This window comes from Agelaius tricolor, unplaced genomic scaffold (genome assembly GCF_023055355.1).
Source record: "Agelaius tricolor isolate 1412-34295 unplaced genomic scaffold, bAgeTri1.0.p SCAF_2, whole genome shotgun sequence".
NCBI lineage: Eukaryota > Metazoa > Chordata > Aves > Passeriformes > Icteridae > Agelaius > Agelaius tricolor.
The window spans coordinates 60,822,647-60,845,547 of record NW_027269262.1 but is presented as its reverse complement, the minus strand read 5'-3'; the positions used below and the strand labels follow the sequence as shown (position 1 = coordinate 60,845,547).

The window sequence follows — 22,901 nt, the reverse complement described above, 5'->3', positions numbered from 1 at the left end:
GGGCTTACATGGCTGAACTATGGCACCTCATAATATCCTTTGATGCTTTTAAGACATGCACCACCATGGTACTCAAACAACTCCATGGCTGAAATTTATTTCAAACAAAATGTTCTGAATAAATAATTTGGAGTTGTTTAACCTCTATGACAAAAATCAATAAAACCCTCTTTCTTTTTCTACAAGATCTTAGTGAGTGGCAAGTGAAGACAACAGACAGAATTGGCAGAATGTAAGTCACAGAATATGCATTCTTTTTGCAACAAACATATTTAGGCTGAAAATATGTGACTTACCCCATAATTTTAAGGCTTTGTATGTCATCCTGAGGTAAGACTGGGGATTGGAACTAGATGATATTTAGGATCCCTTCCAACCCGAACCATTCTATGAGTCTCGAAGAGTTTTTCTCAAGAAATCAACATCAGGCTAATATTAATAGTTTCTGTATTTATTAAAAAATAGTAATTTGTGTCCTGAGAATATCTCACTTATGGAAACAGTCACTGCCTAGAAAATCTATGCTTACTTCATAATAATGTATTTCAGTTTCCTTAGAGGTGTTTATGAAACTTTAATTAGAGATCAAAGATAATCTGAGGGGCAACACAGGGTATGTTATTTAAGGATACACTGTGTCAGACTGAAAATTAAAGTGTCCTTAAAGAACTAATTTCAAATAAACAGATGGAAAGTATGCAGAGCTGACAGGAGCCCTAAAACACACTGTCAATAATCTTCACTTATAGTTTGACCATATAGGATTGCAATATACACTATTTATATTGTAAAGTAAGAATATACTTTTTATTTCCCCTAAAAACATATTTTTGATGAAGTGAATTTCAGATTGACTAGAATAAAAATCCATCCTACCTGAGTACAGAAAACAAATTCTTTTGCAGTAGAAAAGAACAAAAAGTAATTTTGAAAACTTATTGGGAGAGGGAAATCCTGACACCAGTGAAGCTGGTGGAGTCCTATCAGTAACTCAAATGCACTGCTGATTTAATGTAAGCAGGCCAAATATGAGTAAACTATCAAAGAATGCAGAAGAAAACCTGACATGTCTTAATTACTGGGAAAAAAAAGAGCTGAGCACGTTATTTTACTTTGAACTACCATGTGCTTATTGTATCTTGAAATATTGTGCGCATGCATTATAAAATCATACTGGGAATGCTTGTGAGATTTTAATTTTTTTAAAAAAGGAAAAAAACAGTTGAAAAAAGCCTTTAAGACACAGCAGTTGATTCAGTGTCCTCCTCATGTGTCCCTATGTTCTTTTGGCTATCCATGAGACAAAGTGGGATTACAGCTCTGCAAAAGAATGAGGTGCATTTGTTAACTTCACAGCTCAAGGTGAAATGGCCATCAGTCCACATGTATAAAACTACTTGCTTCTAGAACTAGTTCAAGTAGATGAAAATCCTCCATACAAACCACCTATTCTTTCCAAATGGGTTCCTCCAAAGCTGTGTCATTGCCTATAAATAACCACTATCATGTGAAATCTAAACCTTTCTGCCAGTAAGCAAGCACTGAGAAGAACAATGTATTATGCAAAATTAAATCATATGAATCATTTTGCAAAATCTGATTTTTAAGTGGGTACAGGCACTTCATATATTATTCAAAGAACAGAAACGTTCCCTTACCTGTCATGCTATATTTAGGATTTTTTTTATGATGGAGAAATAAAAGAGATGAAAGGATGGGGAAAAAAAAAAGCAGTTGCAGAGAGACAAAGGGAGGCTTAGTCCTAAAAGAAAAAAAAAAATAGCAAAGTTTATTTCTAGGTGTCCCAGCTAATATGATGTACATAGCTATGGGCTAGTAGATCACGTCATGGATTATTCCTTTTCTCCCTTAAAGTGCAATTCTTGGAATTGTGGGATTGTGTGGTTTGCAGGAGCCTCATTTTTTGTTAACAAAAATTACATGGTTTTACCTCTTTGTCTTGCAAAAAATTCCACCTCTCCCCACTCTAAAAATGAACCACAAGGGTTCAAATGCATATACAAACTCCCCAGTGTATTGCATTTGATGGATCATGCATTTTGAAACAAACCTATCTTTCCATGTTTGATTTTCAAGAGCTGTTCAAGGCCAGGCTGTACTGACCGGTGCTCAGCCTCCCGAAGGAGCAGCCAGGGTACCCAAATCTGGCCCTGGTGACACCACAGCCCCCCGAGTGCTGCTCCCCAGTGTCCGGGCACAGCCTGTGAGATGGGGAATGGGGAACTGAGGGCTGATGGACACAGAACATCCTGAGTTGGAAGGGATCATCACAGTCCAACTCCTGTGCACAGCAGGACCATCCGCAAGAGTCACCACGTGGTGAGAGCATTGTTGGAACACTTGTTGAGCTGCCAGGCTGTGACCACTTCCCTTGGGAGCCTGTTCCAGTGCCCAAGCACCCTTTGGGTGAAAAACCTTTCCCCAACATCTGACCTAAACTTCTCCTGACAAACCTCCTCCCATTCTCTTGGGGATGACATGTTATGACACAGGGACACTGAGTCAAACCCCCACTTACCACCGTTCTGGCCCAGGGATTCCAGGACCCCTTGGGTCTCACCCAAGCAGTGCTGCATGTCAGGTACTGTATCCAGTTTTGGGCCTCTCAATTTAGGAAGATATTGGGGTGCTGGAGCAAGTCCAGGGAGGGGGAATGGAGTAGCTCAAGAGCACAAATGGAGCACAAATCTTAGGAGGAGCAGATGATGGAGCTGGGGGTGTTTAGGCCTCTGGGAGGGAAGGAGGCTCAGGGGTGACATTACAGCTCTCAACAGCTCTCTCAAATGAGGTTGTAGCCAGATGGGGGTCGGTTTCTTCTTCCAGACAACCAGCGACAGGATGAAAGGACACAGTCTTAAGCTGCACCATAGGAGGTTTAGGTTGGCCATTAGGAAGAATGTCTTCACAGAAAGTGTGACTAGATACTGGCATGGGCTGCCCAGGGAGGCGGTGAAGTCACCGTCCTTGGAAGTGTTTAAGGAAAGACTGGACCTGGCACTCAGTGCCATGGTCTAGTTGTCACGGTGGTGCTCGGTCACAGGTTGGACTCGATGCCCCCTCAGGCCTTTTCCGGGCCGATCCGTTCCGTGGCTCCGTGGCTCTGAGAAGAGCCGAGGGAGGGAGGGGAGGAGGGCGGTGCCGCCCCCCGCCCCTGCGAAGGCGCGAGGGGGAGGGGGCAGGGCGCATGCGCGCGGCGCGCGGGGCCCGCCGAGCCGCCCCTGCCTGGTGCGCGCGGACGGGGAGAGTGTGGGCAGCGGTGACGTTATGACGCCGCTCTGCGCGTGTCGCCAGCCGCGCGACCCACGCACGGTCCGCCGGGCTCGTGCCTGCTCCTCCAGCCGGGCCGCCGCGCGCGGGCGGGGCGGAGGCGCCATCCCTCCTCCTCCTCCTCCTCCTCCTCCTTCTCTCCGTTCTCCTCCTCCTCCTCCCCCTCCTCTCCGGGTCCCCTCTCTGGCGGCCCGGCCCCTTCCCCTCGGCAGAGCGGCGCCTCCTCCTCCTCCTCCCGCTCCCGGCTGTGCCGGACAATAGGGGCGAGCGCGGCGCGTGTCTCCCCCAGCGCGGCCCCCGGCCCTCCATGCGCGGCGCCGGGCAGCGGGGCTGACAGCGGCTCCCGCCGGCGGCAGCGCGCCTGAGGGAGGGAGGGAGCGGCGGCGGCCGCGGGCTGAGGGCCGGGACTCGCCGCCCCGGGCGCTGACAGAGCCGTCCCGCTCCGCCGCCTCCCCCTCGCTCCCGCCGGCGGCTCCCGCCGGGCTTTGGCGGCGGCGGAGCACAAAGGCGCGGGGCCCGGCGCGGCCCGGCCCGGCCCCCCGGGGGGCGCGGGGGCGGCAAGGAGGCGCCGGGCCCCCGCGGGGCTTCGCCGCCCGTTCTTCCCCGCTGCGGCGAGCCCTGCGCGGGCAGGTGCGGCGGGCGAGGCCGCTGCCCCGCGGCGGGCCGGCGCACGGAGGCTTCGTCAATGGAAGTATGTTACCAGCTGCCCGTGCTGCCGCTGGACAGGCCGGTGCCGCAGCACGTCCTCAGCCGCAGAGGGGCCATCAGCTTCAGCTCCAGCTCCGCGCTCTTCGGCTGCCCCAACCCCCGGCAGCTCTCGCAGGTAGGCACTGCTGCTGGGCCCGCCGCCCTTGCGCGCCTGCCCCCGAATACCGGCGCGGTGGCGAGAAAATGCAGCATTTAATATTTTTATGGCTAGTTATTGCCGAGGTTATTTATTTAGCATCGCTTGCGATGCGAACGGTGAGTTCCGTGGGGTTTATTTTTATTTCTACAGCCAGTGGGTTATTTTTTTTTTATCCTGTAATTTTTAAGCTAGGACTGTTTTTTATCTCTTTTATTAGCTTGGGCTTTCTTTGAAGGGTCCAAATTTCCTGTGGGGTTGCCAAAAGCTGCAGCGACTTTACTGAAATGGTGAACATGCACTGCAGTGTTTTATTTGGGATGCTCTGCTTTTTCTCTCTCCAAGTATTGAGGCTTGGCAATTTGTCTAGAAGAAGACAAAGATCCTTGGCTTTTTCGTTTCCACGGTATTGCTCCCAGCCCGTATTACATCAGTCACAATGTGAACTGTACTGTATTTTGTTTCATCTGATCGTGTTGGAAATACTGTGAAAAAGGTCATTATAACTCTCAAGACAAAAGGCAGGTTTTTCTTGTGAACACTGCCCTAAATTTCTGGATGTGCGTTAGTATGGTTTCCCAGCACCCAGTGATGAAATTATATTCTGGCGGAAGTCTCTGGAGAAAATCTGGAATTATGGTGGAAAGCATATGTTTTAGTGGAATCAGCCCGTTTTGGCTTCGAGGGATTTCCTATGTCGAGATTGAAAGGTCTATTTAAGTGCTGTGAAGTATGTTGTCCTTACAAAGATGTTGTCTTTGCATGTGTAATGGTAATTTTTTGTTCTTTACGTTTTTGGTGTATCTTACTAAGTTATTCTACTTTTTTTTTCATGACTTGCTGTGCTACACATACGTCTTTGTAGAAAGTACAGAGCTGCCAGTCGCTTTTGGCTTCCTCCCCTGTTCCGTAGCAGTGGAGCTCTGTGTGTGTGTGAGCATTAGGCACATGTAGGAAAAATCAACAAAATACTGTGTTAATGACCAGGAACTTGAATGCACGTGGAAACAATTATTAGCAAGCAGATGAAGATGAACATATGTTGGCAATACTTCCTTCCCTGATATACATGTAATAATTGCCAAAAAACTTTGGTTTTATGGCAAATTAATTTTCCATGGCAAAATTAATTTTTATAGCGAATTTAATTTTATAGCAACCAGGTTAGGATCTTTTCCATTTGTACTGCTTGTTCTGAGCTGTACTTGGTGATGGTGGCTTTTCCATATATATAAGTCCTCTTGAAGGTCCAACCTAATATAGCACATTTCGTTCTATGGAGATAAGTCTCCCTTCTTTGAAGCATTCGTGGTTTTCTGAAAAGGAATAGGCAGAATGGTCAAGGTGATACATTGTATATCTTTCTGTATGGTCTCCAGAACAGGTGGTGCATGAAGTGTACACAAGCTTACCAAATTACATCTGGTATTGACATTTAAAGCGCTTTTTCTTTAACTTTCAAGCTTCTCAATGAATTCCCTATTTTCAGGCTAGTATGCCGCTCAAAGAAGAGGTACTTGAATAACCTGTAAAAAGGGAAAACTATGTGTGCTTAACCAGGTAGTATTTTGTCTGCATAAACCAACAAGTAAACAAGTTTATGCAATAATAAGGAATTAGGATATTTAAGTGAGGAAGCCTTTGCTGTTATCCGACATCTGATTAGCTTTACCTTTTTTCCTCTTCCTTGAAGTCTCCTGCAAACAATAGGATGTGAATAGGTCTGCCAGACCTGCAATCACAGGTTGGTGTAAATGACGGACTAAGAAGCATCACTAGTGAGGTTCGTGATTCTGTGTAACTTGTGAATGTAGCTTCACCTTACAAGTCTTTTGTAAGACATTCCAGTTTCACTTCTGTCCAAAGAGTGCTGAACCCTTAGCAGTTTGTCATTTTCAGTCTTCTGCTCCAGATAGCTTTGAGCAATAGGAATAGCACTGGAGGTATGTTCCCAAGGAGCTGGTATGTACAGCCAGCATTTTACAACTAAGAGACATTTAGCACGGTTTTCTTGGAAAATGTAAGGCCTTGAAAATTACATTCCCACTTACAGATTAAAAGTGACTTGACATGATTGAGTCATAAGATGTTTTAGGCTTATCCTTCCAGCAAGAAGGTATTTTATATGGGAAACATACATGAGATTAATGCACACTACATTAGATGTAGCATTTAATTGGACAGACCTAAGCAGGCAAATATTTATCTCTTAATTTATTAAGTAGAATTTCAGTTTTCTTGAAGTTTCTCTGTATGGATTCAAAATGTTTTCAAAATTCAAAATGTATGTTGCTTTTTTAAAGCTTAAATAAAGTGGTGCTGGAAATGACCTCGAGGATTCTGGTTTACTCCTCTCAGCCCTAGGAAGGATAAATTGTACTTGCAGCATTATTGGCAGATGTTTGTCTAATCTGTTTGCTTAATCTATTTTTTAAGATATAGTCTTATGAGATGCAGTGAGTTGACATAACTCATTATTGCTGAAGGTTAAAAGCCCTGACATTGGGAACGTGTTATTACTGCTTCCTCTGTGCCATCTCTGATGCTTGTCAGGTGTTTGCTCATTCACTTCACTAAAACAGCACAAAACTAACCCAAGCAGGAAACTTGGTAGCTTCCTGCCATCACTTTGAGTAAAACAGGCTTATTGAAGTTTTACAGAACTGATTTAAATGAAAAGATGGTACCACTAGACTTTTGAAAGTCATAAAAGCTTAAAATAATAGAAATTACTCAGTCTCACTGGTCAACTGTTCTTAATAGTGCTTAACACTTCTTGTCATAAAACAATTCTTTCTTAATACTGAAAATCTTAGTTGTGGTGATTTACACCTTTCACTGTATGCAGTAAATGTAGAGAAAGGCTTATTCCTTTTTGCTTGTAGTTTTCTTTTATGCATTAATGATTTCCCTGTAGTCTTAATTTTTGTCAATTTCAAAGTCTTTACAACAAAAATAATAAAGGTAACATCTGGAGGTTATTTGTGATATTTATTGTTTAAGTCCAGTCAGGTGAAAAGCTGCTGTTGTATGGGTATATACAAATATTTCAGTTAATAATCATCTTTAAATATGAAATAATTTTAAGTGCTATTGTTAAAAGCTGGTTTTGAGGGCATTTGAATGTATAAGTGTTGAAAATACCAGGATATTTCACATTGATGAGATTTGAATTTAGGTTCACTGTGAGATCAGGTGAATGTTAACTAGTACCTTGGATCATACATTCAGGGTGTTCATTCCATTATCTTTTTCAAATTAAAGCTGAGCTTTCAGAGAACAATTTTTGATTTATTGCCTCATCTAGATTTAATTGGGTTGTTAATAGAAGTTAAAAAGTTTCTAGAATTGTACTTACTTAGTGTGAAAATTCTTAGTCTGCGTTTTTATGAATAAGGATTTATAATGAAAACCACTTCACAAATGTAGCTGCAAGCTACTTTTAGATTGTCCTGCATTGCACTCCCCCTCACCCCATGCTGAATTGACATAAACATATCATAAATGAGTAAGAAAACTTTGGCCTAACCTGCTATTTTTGACTCATTCTCATCTTTCTACTTTGTAACTGGTTCTGCAGTCTCTTTAGTTCCTCACAAAATGGCATCAATGGTATCTAGTAGCAGTGTCTGAATAGAAGTAAAGATCTAGCTTTAGGCTTTCTGTTTTTAAATTATTGAAATTGATGATGACAAAGAAAGATATGTCCTAATGATGAAATTGCATGAAGAGGGAATGGAGCAAACAATAGAAGACTCCACTTGAATCTCAGAAATGTAGGCACTGTCTGCACCTGAAGTGCCAAGTGCTACTGTGTACCAGGCAGTACCATGGCCTGCAGCCTGGTATTCACTAGCCTGCTTCACGACCCTTCTTCTTTGCATCTCCATTTCATGCAAGTGAGCAATGCAGTGTCAGACTTGGTGACTCTCATACCTGAACAACAGATTGTACATCACACAAATGGAATCCTATGGAATTTGACTTGGGGGATGAAGTGGGGGGAAAGTCACTAAGAACAACTAGAAATATACTGCATTGGTTGATTCTTCAGTGAAAGGTGTATCCTTCCACTTTCCCAGCATTAGCAAAGTGCTTAGACCACCTTTTTTTTGCGTCACTGTCACCTTCTTCTTGTCACTGTCACCTGATGTAAACCAAACGTGTTTTGCTCTGCATGTAGCAGGGTAAGTTAAAAGATGCAGTTGAGAGGTGTATTTATATGGTCTGGACATAGACACTGGTCTTTAATTCCATGGTTGCACCTTTTTGCTGAGAGAAGTGTTGGCATGACCTATTTTTCCATTGCAGCTGCTCATTTCTACTCCTGCATCTTCCTCTTAGTTGTGTCAACTTTTTTTTTCCCCTTTTTTTTTTCTTTTTTTTGATCAGGTTATTTTTCAGCCGTGGCTGACTCATTTTACAGTTTCATATATGATTGTGACTTAGTAAGGAGGAAGCAGCACACCACAATGCTAGACTAGGAGTAGCGAGCAGTAGAGCAGCAGAAGGAATGCCTTTCATTGGCCCTACTACTGAATGTGAAACCTTGTCCTAAGCCCCTTTCTTTTCTCATCCACCATTTTTCATAACTTTTCTTCTATACCTTTCTAATCCTCTTCATCAGTGCTTCTCAATTGCTGGCTCTTTCATTAGATTTCGCCTGCCATTTCCCGTATCTCTACTGCATGAATAATTAATGAGTTAAAATAATGAAATAATTTTCACATTGTGATTCCTAGCCTCTGGAATTAATTCTGTGTTGCTGCTCTGCTTGCCATTCCCTTCATCTTGTATTTATTGTGTCTGGTTGCTGAGATTGCATCTATTCATATGAGAGGGAGAGACTGACGCTGACTCTACGCACAGCACAGACAAGTTCTGATTGAGGCTTTCATACACTACAGTAATTTTATGTGGCAGTTCATTTTTAAAATGCCCTGAGTTTTATGACCAATTAACTTTTTCGTATGTTCTAGTGTAAAGCAACATTGGTACTTCATTCAGCAAAAAGGTCATAGCAGCTTCTTTTATGGCCTAGAATTGTCTATGTACGATCTAAACAGAATAATAGTTTTAAGTCCCCATTAATTAGATTGTCTTAAATCACCAGAAGTCAGTTCTCCTTTGTCCAGATTGTGTAATAGTATGATTGTGCTTTGTATGAACCTCATTTTTAAGATGCTGTCTTTAAAGAGAAATTGATTTGAAAAGAGAGATTATAGCTATGTGCTCAAGTTGGGAAATACTGAATTTTAACCATAAAACAATTTTACAAGAAGTCAGCATTAGTATATGAATATTCCATATTCTATATGAACTAATTATATAGTAATAGCAGGCAAATACAGGTTGTTGGAGTTCAGAGTGTTTTCTGTGGGATGTCTGTTTCAGCAGCTTTCCTGAAAAAAATCCCTGTTTGCTAGGTAAGTGTGTTTTTCTAGGTTGGATGAGAAAAGCAGCAGTGTCCAAACTCAGTTAATTCTGAGTCCATAAGCTCAGCTTTGAGTTAATAACATATCATAAAATAATGTAATTTTTCAGACACGTCTGCTCTGCAGTTTTGGAGCATGAAAAACAATGCTGAGGATATCTGCATTATGAATCTTTATTTCTTTGTTTCTTCTATTTTTGAAAAGCCTACAGTGGAAAAAAATGCTGGTAATAGAATGGTGATTTGTTAGAACAGTTCTCTATCATGACAATGACCATTGGCTTCTTGTTTTCTTGTGTTTCCCTCATCACTTGGTACCTGCAACTTTTCACTGGTTTTCTACTCGGTAATTTTCTTGCATTGAAGATCTCAGATTCATGACTACATTTCCAAGTCATGCTAGGTTATGGCTCATATATATGAAACACCTTTTGGATTGGAGTGAACCTGTTGTATTTGCTTTTGTTCACTGCACCTGCATGGGAATAATGAGTAATTTGACAGCTCAAGTTAGTTTGATGGTTTGCCTTTTTTTTTTTTCCTCCCAGAAATGTGGAACTAGAGTAGCTTAGTTGTCCTTTACTGTGTAAATATTTGTTAACACATGTCAGTATTTTCCTCATGTGAATTTATACAGTTGTGTGTCTAAGATACAGATTCATGTATCTTATGATTGAAGGAATGTAGTGTGTTCTGTTAGAATGTCTTTTCTTTGTAAATGAAGGCATGAAGATGGACAGGCTAAAAATTGGAATCTTAATCTTGGTAGTCATATTACATAAAGCATTTAGTGTAAATCATCATTCCTGTGCATTCACAGCTGAATGAAATGTTCAGTTCTGCTTGAAAAAAGTCTTTTATATAAGCAAGCACAAATACATGGTGTGGGCATGCACGTGCATGTAGGGTCTCACAAGAAGCATGTGTCTGGGACCAGGAATTGAACACAGACTTCTCAAGTTCTAGTTCAGAGTTATGCACAAAATCCTCTCTGGAAATGTTGAAAGAGTTCGAGTTTCATCGGATTTGAATTTTTCTTCAGTTTGTTCTGATTATGTCATTAACAAGTAACTGCAGTGTAAATAACCACCCTGTGTAATCCAACAAGGCAGCCTGCCAAAGAAAAAATGTCTTATTATAAAAATGCAGTTATGGGAAACTAGATTTAGGGGTTAGTTGGAGTGTTGTTTATTTGTATGTTTGCGTCCTGGCTGTATTGTAAGGAATTTGTAGCCAAATATTTTGTTTTCTCTCTAGTTGAAAATAAATTTGTGGCTGTTATCTTGCCTTCCCTGCCCTCCTCCCTTCCATACCCTGAGAATTTTTTACTTCTGTTACAGCAGCCTGACTCCTGTTTTCCTCCCACTTCCCCCCTCTTTGTACACCTTTGATATGGCAATCTGATTTATTATCTTCCTGACCACACTCCCACAATAATTATAATTAGAGATTCCTGGAGTCTGCTTTTTATCACAAGGTGGAGGGTGAATTCTTTTCTCAGCTTGTAGCTGAAGTAGTGAAGGAGCCAAGGTTTGCAGCAGGCCTTCCTCCTCTGCCTGTGTGAGCATCAGAAGGAGTATGCAGCAATGAGAGTAATAAAGAAAGGTCTGTATTAGTAGAATATTTTACTATTTCTTCCTCTCCTATCTGCCAGATGAGATATGAGGAAAGAAAGACACTGTTTCCTCTACCAGTCACAGGGATTTTTTCCTGTTTCTCCTCCCATGACAGACGTAGCTGGAGGCTACTCTGACTAATAACACTGGATATTTAATACACGTGAAATACAGCCTGTTGCCCCCTTTAGGGCAAGGGGTCAGTTCTATCCCACAGGGTAAAGAAAATCAAAGGAAAATATAAGAAACTTATTCCAAGGCTGTGAAGGGAAAACTCACAATGGGAACTTAGACTTCAGTAGGTGGATCAGCCTTGGAACAGAAAGGATTTAGAAACTGCATGAATTTTCTGTCTGATGTGATGGTTCTTAGTTGTCTTAAGAACGGAGGTACTTGTGGTGTTGGGATGATGGCAAGCAAGTAACTTCCCTAGGGACTCAGTTATATCTGGATCAGAAAAAGTTAACACTCTCACAAAAACTACTTTGAATAGAATACTCTGGTAGTGGAGGAACCATAGCTGTCGTGGCAGGAGTGCCACTGGCCTGTGTTGCTTCTTGCTTTGTGTTTGTAGCTAATACACCCCATATATTGATGCTGCAGTTGATCACATACAGAGGAGGAGGTTTCATGTTTAGTCAGGCATGAACTTGCACTTCCATTTTCTTAAACTTTCCAGTAAAGTTCATGTGCCACAGTAATCTCTTGAAATATGTGTGTGTGGCAGGGGTGTATGTCTTATCAGTAGTGCCTTGTCTTCTCTTTTGCAATGGTAAAGTCCTGTAACCAGTTTTCAAAAAGCCTGTAACACTTAAATTTCCTTGATTATTACCTGTGGAATTTTAGACTTCAGCTGCAATAATTGAGCTTTTTCAGGTTTTGAGCAAAAAAAAAAAATCTGTAGTTTTTTTATAGCCGCAAACATAGTGTGAAATTGCTAAATAATAAATGTCTATATATGGATGGTAAAGGTCAGGTTTTTTGATGGCATTGTTTATTATGAGATTTAGACTGTACATTTGTTATGGAGTTCTGCCACTGTTCTGTTGTGAAGTCTGAACTACATTTCTTTTAATATGGTGATAATAGGAATTTCTGCACTTTGCACTTAATTTAAACAATATATTTAATACGCTTGTCCTAACTTGTTTTCATTTGGACAAAACAAACTGATTATATTTTTGTCCAGATAAAACAGTGTTTAGCTCACAAATTGGTAGACAAAATGGTAAAGCTTTATTGCCTGAATTAAAACCAAAAAATAATCTTGAATTTTTAACCTTGAGAAGCTCATAATGTCCCAAATGCTAAAAAATTTGTTGTCCCCTCAATATTTTTTCCTTTTCCTTTCAAAAAGGATAATGGTTGTCCTTTGCATCTAGTCCTTCTGCTTATATCTTTGTCACTTCAGATTATTGCAGGAGTTTTGCAACCTACCATAAGTGAAGACTAGAAATCAAACCTAGCAAATTGCAGGTACTAAATTCCTGACGTTTTGTGTTGGGATTGTACTTTGTGATCTGTATTGACTTTCAGGTTCTTTTAAGGAGGAGAAAGGCTTCATCTCCCTACGGGTGTTGAATGGTTGAAGCTATGGTTATCTTGTGTTTTTTCTTTTCCTTGTGATATTGTGATGTTATTTTTGCCACGTCCTTCCATCTTAAGTTCAGACCTGAAGGGATTTTTTTTTTGTTTGTTTTAATTAAAGGTCTCTGGTTAAAATTCTTCACCTATCACCTTTTGATAGAATAGACTGTAAGTGAAATAATCAGCTGTGCACTACAAGGCTAATCCATTTTCATGAGCTTTTTAGGAAAGATGATTTGAGAGGATTAGACAAGGAGCAATTATTCATGATTGGCTGAATAAATAGAAAAGACAATTAAGACTAATGAAGTTTAAGACATTTCTCATCATTCTTAATATTGTTGTATTTATATGAGAACATGGGAAAGAAGCTATATGCTGAAAAATTTGATTGTTTTGGAAACAATTTGTGAGTCAGGAGATCAAATTTTTCTCTTATGCTGAGCGTGGGTGACAAAGGGTCTGGTTAAGGTGGGAGAAGAGAAAGGTCAGTAAGGCTAGAAAATGCATCTTGAGCTCGTTTCTCAGGGTAATAATACATGTTACAGAAGGTTTTTGTTTCTGACACTCCTGAAATTAAGATTGTAAACGTTAAGTACAATGATTTTTGTGTTTAATGTGTCATGAGAAAGAGAAGGGCAGTTTTTTCAATTCTGCCTTGACATGTAGTAATGCTGTGCTTGATGCTTGGAGAGGCTTTGTGGTTGATGATTATTGTTGACAGGAGCCATCGTTTTTATTACTAATATTATTTTAAATGGAAATTCTTTTTCAGGTATGAGTTTTATTTAATGTCTGCAGTCACAGTTCCAAGGTGCTTTTGGTGTTAAATGTAGAGGCAGTATTGCTTGCACAGTAATTGCTTTTAGCTGCCTATCTTTACTCCTGCTCTAGTACTGACAGTTGCACTCCTCTGACCCTGTGGAAAGCTGGTTTGCTGAGCTGCAGCAGCAGAAAGCCCTTTAATTTTTGTAGCAGTAATTTTCTGCTCATTTGTCTCTCCCTGGTTTTCTTGCCGGATCTGAGGAGTGTTGGCGCACGGGAAGGAGCAGGGTTATGCGGGCAGAGGCCACCCAGAGTGTGTGGCAACACTGACTCAAGTTGTTTCCATTGCAGTTGGAGGAATGTCCAGAACAGCTGAACTGTGTGGAATTGTTTCACTTTCTTGGCAAACAAGAGTGGGCTCATTAATTCCGTGGTGTTATTCAAATTAAGTAATGCACTGTATTCAGGTATTTAGTATTTCCAAAGATGCGTTGTGCACTCTGTGTCTTTTATATATTATTATTCACATGGCTTCAAAATCTGTAATTTCATCCTTATTAGGTGAGTCCATGGTTCTGTGCATTTCAGGTATTAGACTTGGCTTGTTTGAACATTTTAAAAGGACTATTGATAACTTATGAAGAAATTGATTGTACTTGATTAAGTACATTAAGTCAAAAGAATCTGTGGGGTTTTTTTACCTGTAAAACATGCAATTTCAAAATTTGGGTTGTTTGACTTCAAATTATGAAAAATTTTGGTTTTCTTGTCTGTATGAGTAGTAATTTAGAAATAATGTATAAATGAAAGGTTGTTTTCCTGTGAAACTGAAAGTGTCTTTCCTCTCTGCATATTTTTAAAGAAAAGTGGCTATGGTTGCTAGAGTTTATAAATTAAGTGTGTGAGAACATGAGGCTCAATCCTGTCATTTGTCTTTGGAGAATTGTTTAGCATACTTAAAAGGCTTGCTAGTGTGTGTTTGTATGTGGGAGTGAGTGTGTAGATATATATAAATATATACATATGAAAATAAATATATTGATATATATGAAAATGTGGTAACTGAATAAGGATATGGTGGGTGTTGTGTAGATTCAGAAAAGTGTAAAAAACAGTATTCATTGTAGCATTTGCTTCCATGTTGTCCTGTCTCCATCAAGTCACAAGACAAAATTATATCCTCAAGATGACAATTTTGGTAATATTTGTTGCTCTCAGTTGATCTTTTTAAGTAAGAAATTTTACTCACTAGATTGCCAGCCTTTATCAGTTATAGTGAGGTTTTAGAAGCTTTTGGTCAGAACAACACGTTTGTTTTACAGTTGGGAGTGTTTCAGGATGATGTCAGGTAACTGTCGGGATTCTTCTCCTTAGTCCTTTTGGTTTTCCTGGTTCCAGGTTACATGTTGTTAGATATCTCCTTCAAACTTAGTAGAGCTTGCCCTGAAGCATGTCTTAGGCCAAGGACAGTCATACCACAATAGCTGTTCTTTATGTTACTGAGCTGCCAAGTCAAACAAATCTGGATTGACTGTGTACATGTGTGCACAGTTGTTCAGCCATCCATTTCTGCTGAATTTAGTAGAGATCACAGTATGCTGATTATGTTGATTGGCAGAATTATTTTGAATCGTGTCCTGAAGTGTATTCAGTCCTGTGGAGGTATTTGTGTGTGGGTTCATTAGAGGCCTGTGGGGAACTCAACTCCTGGCCTAGGAGCAGTGCCTTGAGCAAGTTGGGATGGCACATGCCCAGAGTCTGCCCAGAGTGGCACCAGGAGAACATTCCTGAGAGCTGTCAACATACAGGAGATAAAATAGGCCATACTGCCTGATACGTTTGCTGGATTGTGATAGAGGAGAAGAAGCTGCAGCAGTAAATGTATTGGTTTCTATGTCATGCATGCTGGCATTTGAGAAGAGAATGGATCAGTAGCAGATGATGGCTCCGCAGCTGAAGTAAAACTTGAGGATGGAAAAGGTGATGTGCATGGCTGTCCTCTCTTAGTAACTCTTCATCTTTGCTGTATAAGATACCTCGTGATTTCAGGTTATGCCTGAAATCTCCTTTGTAGTATTTGTGAGAGCAAAGACTGAGACTGACAAAAGGCATTATGAGAGATGTGCCACCATTGCCTTTTGGGGTTTGTTCTTCTTGGGAGAAGGTGAAGATCAGATAATTGTGTGACATGCGTGATAGCAGAATATTACCCCGGCATGAGATTGTTGTGAAAACAATGTGGTTTTGTTGAATGCACACATTGATCCACATTTGTTTCATCCATTGTATCCTCTTCCCTCTGCTGCCTGCTTTGCAGCATTGCTTTCTTTGTGTTCGTACATGGTGGCTTAAGCCCAGATGCAGCCTCTCTAAAACCTTCCCTGAAAGTTTTAGGTGTCTTTATGAGGCCTGGTGCTTCACTTCACTCTAAAAGTGCCAGTGGAAATATTTGGTAAATAAAGAAGATGGACCTATTGTGAAAGTATTATTTGTTAGAGTAATATGTGATAAGGTTTTAAGCAGGTTTCTGCTCTTTAGGGCTTCCACGGATCAGTGCTTTGGGAAACAGAAGGAAATGGCTCTTGTCAGTAAGAGAAAGCTGTGAGCTTTTAAATCTTCCACGGACACCTAGGGGTGTGTGTGTGTGTGTAATAGTTGTGTATGCTTTCATCCCTGCTTCTTGTGACCCGAGATTATTTGCATATGAATATGGGCTGTGCTGCTGATTTTCTGCAGGGAATGAGAAAAAAAAAAGATCGTGTGCTGAGTATGGCAGCGCCTACACAGTAGAGGCCCCCAGTGAGGCAGTAGTTGCTGAGTTACAGTTTCCAACATTGGGCTTGCTTCTCAGTTGCTTCTTCAGTCCCTCTGTATTCGTTTTTTCATCTGGTTGAAACTTTCAGTGCAGTGTGACATATTTTACTCCTCTGTTCCAGTGGTCTTTTAAGCCTCTTGTGGGTCCTCACAAGGATGTGAACAGCTTCACATGTGTCTGGTCCATGGTGTTTTCTCATAGGTGCTGTTATTATCTCTGCCTCCAGTTTGGGCCCCCTGTGCTGCTGCCTTGTCTCGAATTCCGGCAGATCCAGGACTGCTGCCTGCATGCAGCTGGGATAAAGGGGCCATATTTGAGGTGTGCCTAGCACATAATTCACCAGCGGCTTCAGCAGTCCTGCTTCTGGATGGCAGGCTGACTTTGGGTGGGTGCAGGTGTGAGAACTGTACTCTTAACTATGGGGTGACAGGATCTTTCAGTGTGGCTGTTAAAGTACATTTGGAGAGAGGGGTAGTTTTTACTTAGGGTTGAAGGGACTTGCAAAAGCAAGGGCACAGGGAAAGAGAGAGAATCTTGGTTTTGGAAGTGGGCCTCATTCTACTGAAAGTTCAGATGGAGACTTTGTTTACAGTTTCTATTTTCTGTATTTTTTTTCTGAAGCCATACTCTTCCTTTGACTGCTGTCTTAACATCAAAATCAACCAATAGGGAATACAGGCCTGAAATAGCTTACAAAGGGAGACTGTGGAAATGTGATTTTGTCCTTAGCCCACAGATTAGCAATTGGAAAGGGTTTGGTAAAAGTACCAAGGCAATGATATCCAGAGGAAGCTTCTGATATGGGTTAATTAGACCCATGACAAGCTGAAATAATTCTAAGTAAAGTTTCATCCTTGACTGACAAAACTTGGTTATATGCAAAAAGGGAATTAATATTATATCCTGTCATTGCAGTACTTTCTCAATACCTTTTTTTTTTTTTAATATTCAGTCCCAGGCATCCTGCAGGTTTTCACTGTTCTATGAGTCCATGGTCCTACACTTTCTGTTTCAGGAAAGTGAAGCATGTTAGTGACAATTCCTTGGTGCATTCAAGACTGTAATGTTTGGGTTAAACAAAGATGGAGATTTGCAGTTTGCTAGGCAGGTGAAATGGTTGTGTAGTTAACATAGATAATTAGTGAATGGATTATGTTCTTTAGTTTTCTAGTATGCAGGTCTAACCCTTATGTATCGAAATTTTTTTTTCCAGTTTGCATTTCTGAACTAGCTAGTTACACTTACTTGGCTAAAATGTACATGGGTTGTCTGCATTTTAAATCTTTCTCAGTACTGTTCTGAAAAATAATGCTGCAGTAAAATTAAGTCAAAGTACTGTTAGACCTCTGTTCTACGGCTGAGAAACAAAGATTGTAGGTGAGATAGGGGATGTGGTTTTCTCTGCGGTGAAAGCCGTGACCTCTCATGTCCTGTGTAATCTGGTTGAAAGGCACTGCTGAAGTGTCCGTCTCCTTCAGCATCTCTGTTCCAGCCTCAGCTACACAGACACACAGAAGTGCATCCTTTCACTAGATGTTTTTGGAATCTCTCCTCTTTCATAAGTTCCCTTTCCTTGTCTTACTGGCTCTCCTATAGGCTGTTTTGTCTACTGTAGAAAATGGGAGTTCTTCTGCTCCTATACTTTTGAGGGGAAGAGGGACTCATGCTTAGGGAAGAAGGGTCTGGTTAGTCTGTCATGCTTGATGCTGCTGTTTGAGATGGAAAAGAGTTGAGCATGAATGCAAATACTCTGGGGTCTGAGCATGTAAATGGGGGCCCCAGAACCAGTAATAGAGAATTACTGGGGCACACACTGCAATAAGCATTAGTGCTGGCCTCTTTAGTGTTACTTTCACTTTTAACTGCAGTGTATTGCTTTTTCACTGAATGAAATTAATGTGTTTAGGCTTATTTGCAAAAAATTGCTCTGTTAGAGAAGGACATGTCTTTGATGATAGCCTTTTTATGCTGTATCTCCAAGACTTTCTAAGCCTCCAGCAGCAATCATGGGTTATTCTGATTACTGGGAATGTTTTTTGCTATGGAGAGCAACATGATGTCTTCTTTTTCTGTTTTAGACTAGAAAGCATCTCTGGTTTTAAAACTTTTTTTAGTAATTCATAGACATTAAAATACTCTTGGCATGATACGCAACTGCATTTATCTTTCATGAATGTTCACCTTCCTGAATATATTTCAAGTATTTAAGTATCAACTTATTATTTGACTTATTAGTAACCATTTTGAGGAAAGGACTGTCAAGCTGCTTGTTTTTAAGGTTCTCAAGCAGTGTTTGAATGAAACTAGCTAGTGGACAGATGTGTAGGATCTGTGCTCGGTAATGCTGAGTCTTCATCATGTGTCTAAACTCCAATAATCTGTCCTTCTAACTCACAAGATGAAGCACATAAATTTAGTATCTCCTACTTTCTTGTCTAAGAATGTTGGTTTGTCTTTTTTTTAACTTCACAACTTCAACTAGAATTCATCAAGCAAACGTGGTATTTAGAAGTGTGAGCTGTACTTTTTGATATTAAAAACACTGAGGTAAAATATTTCAACAGCAGTGTGAAGGAGAAAAAAACCTGGATGTGTAAAACTAGTAGGAAGGCCAGGCAAAAGGCATAGCTGAGTGTGTAATTTAAAAGGAAAAAAATATAGGTGGGGAAGAGGATTTTCATGGGTAGATTTATCACATACTTGAGAGAGGAGTTCCTGTGTAGTGGTGTTAAGAATTGTACATTCGTTGCTCTTGTCCTTTGATTCATTGTAAGGGTACAAAGGTGGCCTAAGTGCAGCCCTCTGGCTTCTGTTGGCAGTGGTAAAGGGACAGATGAGGTTATTGATTCATTCTCTCTGTTAGGCACACACTTCAACAAGAAATAAAGGCATTAAAACTTGGTATATGAGGATGGACAAGTTTTGGAATTAAGAAATTTTGGAATTTAGAATTTTCAGATTTGCTACTTTAAATTGTCCTACAATCATCAAAGTATGGCAAAAGGTGCCTTCTTAAAGATGATTAAGGAGTTTTAGGTATTCCAAGAGCAGCTCTTGAAGCTATGGGGCACAAATTAATTCTAATTAGCCCATGGTGGAATGTGTCATTGAGGTTTTTAAAACCTGTTCTCTATGGTAGATATCCCAGCATGTTTTTCAAGATGTTTCACCATGTTAAAATCCACACAATACCACCTGGAGGGTTCTTCTTTAAATTGCCCGTCTGCTCGGTGATGTGTATCTCCAAATCCAGCTGACAGCTCAAAGCTCTGAACATCTGCAGTGACCACATTACATAAATGTGCTGGCACGGCTGTCGGTTCCTCCCACGCATTCAAATGAAGCTGGTATGGATGTACTGTATCTTTTTAATCAGCTTTGTCCGGCCATCTAGGTGATTTGTCTTTGGAAATGATGTCAGTTACTTAAGAATTTGTGGTACCTCATGTATAGGCAAGGAAAGTGTGGTTGTAAGAAACTGAGCAGGAAGAATGAAAGCTGAATAACCTGGTGATTAAGGTCCTTTCTGGCAGATGAGACCTCCATGATGTTTTCAGTATTTTGTCTCTTTCTGAAAACTGTTTTCAGGGTATGCAGGTAAGTGAAAAAAAGGAGAAGCTTTTTCCTGAAGTGAACTTCGAGGCTGGTAATTTTTGGTGGTGTCTGTTACTTGTTGTTTGGAGAACTGAAGTAACTGATTTTGTGGGTAGTACTATCTCTGTTGGTGTTGCCTGGAATATAAGTATGGCCATGCAGAGAAAGTGTACAGAGCAGTGTTCTAGAAATTGTATCTCGACTGACAAATGTAACAACTCCAGTTGCAGCTTGAATATTTTTTTACTAAGGGTTTCGAAGGTCACATAAACTAGTTAAATACTTTCCTTAGAAGTTAACCCTTATACCTGTTACATAATATGATGAATTCATTATATTTGCAGATGAGAATGATTTAAATAATTTTATTTAAAAAATACTTTTTGCATCATGGCAAATAAAAATTATTTTTGTATCCTGTTGCTTTCATTCAAATACAATAGGTGAAGCATCATAAATGCAGCTATTGAAATTTACTTTTTTTTGTTCCTAGGCTTTTATTCTTAGTAGTGGAGGTCAGTTGTTATCCAGTCCCTCACTTTTTAGCTTTTATTTCAAGCTTGCATGTTTTCAATACCTTAATACTTCAGATAAAATTCTCAGTATTTCTGTAACAATTAACTTTTGTTAGTATTTTTCTGTTTCTGTGAAAAAGTGGAAGTCTAATGCCTTTAAATTGCAAACATACATAGATGTTGTGTCGTAATATTAATGGGTGATTATTATGTTTTCAAATGTTTTGTGCTTTTTAAAATAGGTTTTTATCTTAGCCATCCCATTAGGACCAAGTATATTATTCTGATAGTATTTTGGCATGGTTTGGTGCTATCCCAGAAAGCATCCCTTGATAGAAGATTTCTAAGAGACTTCGAGGATCTTCACTTTGGGGGTGGCTGGGGGATGGAAAGAGGCTTGCTAGTTAATGCCTGACTACATCTTTTCTGTATTGTAATGAAAAACTTTTTGTGGGTATTAATGATGTCAGTTCCATCAGCACACAGAGTGTTCTTTTGCCAGCACAATAAAGAACCTAATGTAAAGTCATCACACACCTTCAGAATCTGGCAGCCTTGACGTCTTGGAGGCCTTCATTGTGTCATATGAGTTCAGCTGTGGGCTGTTGATTGTTGCAGAAATCTAGACAGGAGCGTGAGGGGGAAAAAAAAAGAATGATGTCCTACTTGAGCTGGGTTTTGTAGATTTAAATGGCAACTATATCAAGATACTGCGGATAGTTTTATCAGTTTTGTTAAAGATTGAACTGTCTTTATAGGTACTGAATTATCCTTTTGTATCAACACATGTAATGGCCATGTTACTTCACTGGTAATAATTACAGAATTGATTTGCCTTTTAAGAAGTATCATAGTTCTTGGCTATTTGCAAAGCTCAGGATACAATCTGTATAATGCTTGGCATTATGCACTTGTTAGCTTTTTTTTTTCCTCTTGATTTGGTGATTTTTTTTCATACTTTAGTGTTGAATACTTTTTGGTAGCTTGCCTGTCAGTTTTGACCACAGTTACAAAAAAGTGGCCTAGAAAGCAGGATTACCTCCCTCCCAACTGTTTGTCCGTGTGTCCTCCAACCCACCCCATACGTTTTTTAGAAACATGTATTGACAACAAATATGCCAAGTTATTGTTAGCAGGACTGTTGTCACTCTAAGGGACACACTGGTATGCCATTGATTTGGTCTGATGGAGTTTGACACCACCTGCATTTTAGAAAGAAAAGGTCTCTTACCTACATTGAGATCATGCATGTGTGTATTTTCTATTGGAGAGAGGGGTTTGGAATCAGAGCAGCCTCCTGCACACATGTAGCAGGCTTTGACATGCACGGCTTTAGCACATACATGGAGGCAGTTCCCATAATCATAAGCTGAGAGTCTGTTCTAGACTTTGTAGTACCAAATTATCTCAGTGCCCAGAACTTGCTGCTGTGCTCAGCATGATGCCAAGTTGCTCTCTGAAGGATTTTCATATATCTGGCACTTCAGATTGATAAATATAGGAAAATCGGATAGTTACTTCTAAAAAACTTTGCCCAAACTGGTGTGCGGTTGCATATGCATGCCTAAATGTAAAATCAGAGGTGAAAAAATAATCTGCTTGTTGAGGGAGGCAGGAGTATGTCTGACTTCATTTCTGGATCCCTGTTTGTGTGGACTGTGAAGTGCAGCCCAGGTTTCTTCTGGATTAAGCAGGTGGTGGTGATGCTTAGCTCTGACCTGCAAGTAGTTAATTATCGTGAGCTAAAGAAAAGCCTGTGAATGTTGTCTTCCCCTTTCTTAGAATACCTATGCTGTTGACATTGAGATTTAGGAATTCAGTCACTTCTTCCAGCCTCTGTGGAGAGGTGAGTTACTCTTCTGGCTTTGCAGAATGCTTGCTCCTCATATTTCAGGAGAGGTTCTTGTGCCTCACTACAAGCCAAGCTTCCCCAGCTTTGGCAATGATGCAATTCCGAATTGTGGTTCCTTGAAAATTGTGTTTCTGTCTCAAAGATTTGTTCAGACCTCCGTCACCTGCCATTTTTTCATGTCTTAAGAGCAAACAAAAATAAGTAATGTTGGTGTTAAGCTTTCTCTCCTACTTTTAGTCTTATCCACGGCGTAGCAAGGATTCTGTTCAGTTGGTCATTTGGTTTCTTATGTTTCACCCTTTATGTTTTAAATAATAAAAATACTAGCAGTTATGGAAATCACCACTCTTTCAGTTTTTAAGGGAGTTTATCAGAATGGCTTATATGTAATTGTTAGGAGAAAAAAATAGCGAAGTAATCCATCAGGGAGTTTGTCAGAATATATTTTATGTATAAAATGTCTAGGAAAAATTAAAGCAAAATAAATAAGTATGCTGTGGTATTTGTTTAGAGAATAAAAGCTAAAAGCTAAATTCCTCTTTCAAGGGGTTTGTGATGTAATTTAAAATAAAGAGAGGAAGGGTTTGGGTG

The 22,901-nt window shown here is 40.2% G+C and overlaps 1 protein-coding gene across 3 annotated transcripts in view; it reads left to right on the top strand.

The window, feature by feature from the left end:
• The first annotated feature begins 3,245 nt into the window (after window positions 1–3,245).
• Window positions 3,246–22,901, top strand: part of PDE7A (phosphodiesterase 7A) — a 75,937-nt gene continuing 56,281 nt past the window's right edge. The window contains exon 1 of one of the 3 annotated variants that reach the window (XM_071420307.1): window positions 3,246–4,111. In XM_071420307.1, the coding sequence (XP_071276408.1) occupies window positions 3,974–4,111 (138 nt within the window). In that variant the 5' untranslated portion in view covers window positions 3,246–3,973. The remainder of the gene's footprint in view (window positions 4,112–22,901) is intronic. The other 2 variants (XM_071420317.1, XM_071420326.1) reach the window with 2 other exon arrangements.